This window comes from Lontra canadensis, unplaced genomic scaffold, assembly GCF_010015895.1.
Source record: "Lontra canadensis isolate GAN:19392208 unplaced genomic scaffold, GSC_riverotter_1.0 scaffold9, whole genome shotgun sequence".
NCBI lineage: Eukaryota > Metazoa > Chordata > Mammalia > Carnivora > Mustelidae > Lontra > Lontra canadensis.
Window position 1 is genome coordinate 22,592,599 of NW_022631003.1, and position 6,118 is coordinate 22,598,716.

A 6,118-nucleotide genomic window follows, 5' to 3' on the forward strand; every position below is an offset into this window, starting at 1 on the left:
CATGTCTGTGTATATATTCAAGGAAAATGAAATAAGTATTTTTTTTTTTCCAGGGGAAAAGGTGATTTAATACCCACAAATCCCTTCCATCCTCACATAATTAGATTCTGGGATTTCAGCTTTTCTTCCAATTTTGAATCCTTCTCATTTTTCCTCTTATGAGAGGAAAGTTAAAATAGACTTAAGGCCATCGAAAACAAAAAAAGTTGGCCAAAGGCTCATCACTTGTTTGTCTTGTATTTTTTTACTGCCACGAAACTGTCCGTATTTTTGTGTGTCCTCCAATCCAAACACACATTCACTGCCACTTATAAAGTGAAGGATGTAAAGTAGGATTATATTAACTGTTTCAGTGAACAGATTTTGTGAAGTGCCTTCTGTTTTAGCACTCTAAGTTTATCACATTTTGTTGACTTCTGACATTCCACTTTCCTAGATTATAGGAAAGATCTCTTTTATGTAGTTTGTTTTAAAAATGTGCCAATGCCTGTACATTAACAAGATTTTTAAAAATAAAACTGTATAAAACATTTAATTTATTGGTCTTTTGGGGGTATTTGATGTATCTCCAGTGTATTACAACTGAGCCATTAATCTTGTCGCTTCATCAACATTAACTGGTTCGTTTTCATGACACTGCTGAGGAATCAGCTGTTTCTGCAAAGGTTCAAGGGAAAGGCCTTTTGAAAAACGTGCAAGTTCCTTTTGTATATCTACAAAAGCTTTATTCACTCTGGTAACTTTTTCATTATTCACAATGTTTATCTTCTTAAGGTTAGTGGTAACTGGTTTTGCTTTGTTTTTAGACTTAAAGTTTTTTTGGCTGGCTATATGAAATACATTCCTGGACTTCTGCCCTCTTAGTTTGTTCTTAGCCATTGTCTTCAATATCCTCGTGCAACAACTCATGCTCCGGGCGACGCCATCTACAACCACAGCTGAAATAAGTATTTTGAAGAGATATCTGTACTCCCATATTCATTGTAGCATTATTTCAATGGCCAAGATATGGAACCAACCAAAGTGTTCATCCATGGATCAATGGATAAACAAAATGTGATATATATGTAATGCGGTAGATATGTATAATGGAAAATTATTCAGCCATAAAAAATGAAATCTTGCATTTTGTAACAACATGGATGGAATTCGAGGGCATTATGCTAACTAAGTCAGGCAGAGAAAGATACTCCATGATCTCACTTATATGTGGAATCTAAATTTAACAAAGCAAAACAAGCTGATAGACACTGAGAACAGATTGGTGGTATCTGAAGATGGTGACAGGGAGAGTGAGGAAAGGGGGAGAGAGCAAAATGGGGTCAAAAGGTACAAAATTCCACTTCTAAAATAAATAAGGCATGGGGATGTGATGTACAGTATGGCAACTATAGTTAATAATACTGTACTACATATTCAAAAGTGATCATTTTGCAATACACACAAATATCGAAGCATTATGTTGTATATCTGAAACTATTATATGTCAGTTATACCTCAATTTTTAAAAATTAACAGCTTGAGGGGTGCCTGGGTGGCTTAGTCATTAAGCATCTGCCTTTGGCTCAGGTCATGGTCCTGGGGTGCTGGGATCGAGCCCCACATGGGGCTCCCTGCTCAGCAAGAAGTCTGCTTCTTCCTCTTCCTCTGTCTGCTTGTGTTCTGGCTCCTACTGTCACTCTCTGTATCAAATAAATAAAATCTTTTTAAAAATTAACAGCTTGAAATATCACAAATTTGTTATCCCACAGTTTCTATGTGTTAGGAGTCCAGCATGTTTTAACTGGGACTTCTGGTCACTATTTTAAAGGCTGAAATCAGGGACGCCTGGGTGGCTCAGTTGGTTAGGCCGCTGCCTTCGGCTCGGGTCATGATCCCAGGGTCCTGGGATCCAGTCCCACAGCCGGCTCCTTGCTCAGCGGGGAGCCTGCTTCTCTCTCTGCCTCTGCCTGCCGCTCTGCCTGCTTGTGTTCTCCCTCTCTCTCTCTCTGACAAATAAATAAATAAAATCTTAAAAAAAAAATCTGTAAAGGCTGAAATCAGGTTGTGGGCCCACTGTTTACTCATCTGGAAGCTGAACTAGAGACATATCTGTATCAAGTCTCCCTCAAGAACTTTATTAATATTCCCCCCCCCCAATCCACAGTGTCGCTCTGTCATTAATTAGATTTTTCTATATATGGACTATTATTTTGTTCCTTTTTTTCTATTTTTATCCGGTGCCATTGCCAGTGTTTTTTTTGTTTGTTTGTTTGTTTTTTTAAGATTTTATTTATTTGTCAGAGAGAGAGAGAGAGCACATGCAGGGAGATCAGCAGGCAGAGGAAGAAGCAGGCTCTTCACTGAGCAAGGAGCCCAATGCAGCACTCGATCCCAGGACCCTGGGATCTTGACCTGAGCCGAAGGCAGACACTTAACCACCAGGTGTCCTGCCACAATGTTTACTACACTTCAAATTGAAAAAAAATATTCATGATATCTAAAGAAGTCTTCTCCCTTGTTTTTCTTCATTTTTTAAAAGATTGTATTTATTTTAGAGAGAGAGAGAGAAAAAGTGTGCAAGGGAGAGGGGAGGGGCAGAGGAAGGAGGAGAGACTCTCAAGCCGACTCTATCATGCTGAGCACAGAGCCTGTCCCAGGGCTTGATATCATGACCCTGAGATCATGATCTGAGCTGAAACCAAGGGTTGGATGATTAACGGACTAAGCCACCCAGGTGCCAGTTTTTCTTCTTTTAGAGTGCGTCAGCTAGTTTTGGTCTTTTGCTATTCTATTAGCATTAGTATGTAGAGGTTCATTTTAAACAATTGGGACTATTATTTGGAATTCTATTGAATCTGTCTATCAATTTGGAAATGTATTAGTTTTCAAGGGTTACCATAACAAAATACCATAGACTGGGTGGCTAAAACAACAGAAATTTATCTTTTTCATTGTTCTGGAGGATAGAAGTCCAAGATCAAGGTGTTACAGGTTTGGTTTCTTCTGGGCCTCTCTCCTTGGCTTGCAGATGGCTGCCTGCTCCTATGTGGTCATCCATTGATCTGTGTTGTCTGTATACTCATCTAATAAAGTCACCTGTTACATTGGAATAGAGCTCACCCATATCTCATTTTATCTTCATTACCCCTTTCAAGGCCCTACCTCCAAATCTCCAAATATAGTCACGTTCTGTTGTTAGACTTGAAGGTATGAATTTGAGAGAGAGGCATAATTTAGTTTGTAATAGGGGAGCACTGACATTTTCCCAATATTGAATCTTCCAATTCATAAACACAATGTATCCATCTATTTATTTTTATATTCTTTAATGCTTTTCAGTAAAATTTATCTTTCCCCATAGAGGTCTTAAAAATTTTGTTGAATATTCTCAATTTACTTCATCAGATCCTCACTCCTTCATTTTGCACTATGTTTCATGTCTTAGAGTGTTGACATTTATGGACTCCATCAAAAGGTTTCCTTGTCTCCTGACTTCTGAATAGGTTTAGCTAGTTAGAAGCATGGACAGGAGATCTGAGTATTTATTCCCTCACTGCTTGTCTACTACTGAACTCACCATGGTCGGATGCAGCTGTGTTCCTCTCCTGAGTCTTGCAGTTCTAGCCTTCTCTTGCAGTAATAGTTCTGGGAATTCAGGTTCAGATAACAGCTCCCTATCAATTAATTGCCCACTCAAATTTATGGTTAGACCCCCATCTTCTCCCTGGGTTTCACCATTCCTTGTTGGTTACCTTTTTTTCCCTTCTTTTTTTGAGAGTGAGAGAGAATGAACACATAAGGGATAAAGGAGGGGAGGGAGAGAGGGAACCTTAAGTAAGCTCCATAATCAGTGTGGAGCTCCACACTGGGCTTGTTCTCAAGACACTGAAGTCATGACATGAGCCGAAATCAAGAGTCAGAGGCTTAAGTGACTCAGCCACCAGGTGTTCCCTGATTGGTTACTTTTGATCCTGACTATATCTTAGTAAACTGATCCATTCATTAACCTCTCCTCAATTTCTACATTTCAGTGTGCCAGATTTCTTTTTTTGCTGGGAAACATACTTGGTCAGATTTAATTTCAAGTACTTTTTATGTCCTGATGCTATTTTATACGGCACATTTTAAAATTACATTTTGTTTGTTGCTAGTTATAGAAATGCAATCAGTTTTGCAATACTTTTTTTTTAAATCCAGCAACTTTGCTAAACTTTCATTACTTCCAATAATATATGTTAGATCTTTAAAACATTTTTCTTTATATATAATTTCCATAAATAATCTTTAAATCATTATAGATTTATAACTTCCTTTGCAACACTTATGCCTTCTTGGGTTTTCTAAACATCTAATAAAAAGAATACTATGTTGGAATGATATTACACTAATTGCATTAATCTGTCCTCTAATATTAAACTCCCCTTGAAGTCCACACCATTGATCAGGATACATAATACTCTCAAAAATCAGAATCCAAACGAGGAGGAAGTACACTTTTTCAAAACCAGTTTTTCCCTCTATTTTCTTTTTTTAAAATTGAAGTATCATTGACATACAATGTTATATTAGCTTCAGGTGTACAACATAGTGATATGACAATTCAGTGAATTATGCAATGCTCACCACCATAAGGATAGTTACCATCTGTCACTATATAAAGTCATATACATTCTTTAGAGATAAGGTAGTGTATCAGTTAAATGCTTACCTAGACACAATGAACAGCAAATGGATATATATGAGTATTTTACTGATTAGCTGTTTTAACTTGTCTTATTTGATTCAGTAATGCAGTTATCCTATCAGTAAACAAACATTTGTTGAGCTTCCACTAAATGCCATTCACTCTTCAGAACTAGAGTACAAAGATGCCAAAACCATAACCATTGCCATTAAGAAGCTCATAATTTTGTGAGTGAATGGAGTCTCCGTGTGTTTTAGGATTACAGGGTGAGGTTGGCCCAGAGGAAGAAGAACCAAAGATAATGGACAACGCATATGGCAAGTCTATACAGATGAACAAAATGCTAAGAAAAAAGAATGTGGAAGTACTTCAAGTCCCCACTCAAGACTTGCATTTTGAAATATGATACATTTATTACAAAAAAGATGAGGGAGAAGGAAACATTCAGTCATTTGTGCTGATTTATTAGATGTGCTAAAATATTACAGTCTTGGGGCTAAAGTAGTGAAAGAATCACAAAAATCTCTGTCTCTGGATTACATTCTAACATCAAAGGAAAGAAACAACTTGCCCCAGAAAGGACGTTTCCTGCTTACAAAGGTTTTGTATGAAGAGACAACCGAGAGGTCCCCTTGTTACACAGAGCAGCAATACCCATACTCTATGTGGGCTGGCTGCAGGAAGATAATACCAAAGTTTCTATTTATACTTAGTTTTTAGATTCTTCTACTGTGTTTTTGCCTAATTATAAAGTACGCGTGTTTACCATACACATTATTATCTCCATAATAGAATGCAGACTCAATTTTATTGATGGGAGTATTTTATCAAGAAAGTTTGGGGACCACTGTTCTAGAGTCCTTCCAAGTCCTTAAGAGGGAAAGTGATTTAAATTTAACTGTATTTAAAGTCACAGAACACGTCTAAGACGCGAGCAGTACAGGAATTTTTATACAGAGTGCCTGGAGAAATTGTTTTCTTACGGGCCTTAACTTGTAGACAACCCGAGGGGTTGCCTTTGTAGTTGTTAATAAAAACTGGAAAAAAAAAAAAAAAACCAAAATTCTCAAACGATGTCTGCTGGTTTGGGCCGCCCTGGGCACAGCTCTGCTTGTTCTGTCTAGACGTTCAGATAACAAGCACAGTCCAGCTAGTTGGATTGCTGGGCACCTAATCCACACGGGCCGCGAGGTCCAGGGTCTGAGACGCGCAGTCACTCTCGCACTCACCAAACTCCGCCCGAAGACAGAAAGACCGTTTGTGGCTTGTCAGAGCTGGGCACGGGGGCGCCCACCCGAGAGTCTAGAATTCCTCCAGGCAGACGTAACCGGCGTGGGGCTAGCGTCACGTGCCCAACGTGTGCCGATTTCGCGCCTGCGCGCTGCTGTACTAATGCGCTCTGCGACCGGGCAAACTTGCCTCCTCGCTAGATCGTCACTTCCGACGGACGCT

The 6,118-nt window shown here is 38.8% G+C and overlaps 1 protein-coding gene across 1 annotated transcript; it reads right to left on the reverse strand.

Annotated features, from left to right (window-relative positions):
* Window positions 1-530: 530 nt before the first annotated feature.
* Window positions 531-918, reverse strand: LOC116866257 (ribosomal biogenesis factor-like). Its single transcript, XM_032855078.1, has one exon. It carries the CDS (start codon window positions 907-909, stop codon window positions 577-579), a length of 333 nt encoding a protein of 110 aa, XP_032710969.1. The 5' UTR covers window positions 910-918; the 3' UTR covers window positions 531-576.
* Window positions 919-6,118: the final 5,200 nt, after the last annotated feature.

Excerpts from the sequence above, each read along its gene's own strand:
- LOC116866257 (XM_032855078.1), bottom strand. The coding sequence starts at position 909 with ATGAGTTGTTGCACGAGGATATTGAAGACAATGGCTAAGAACAAACTA.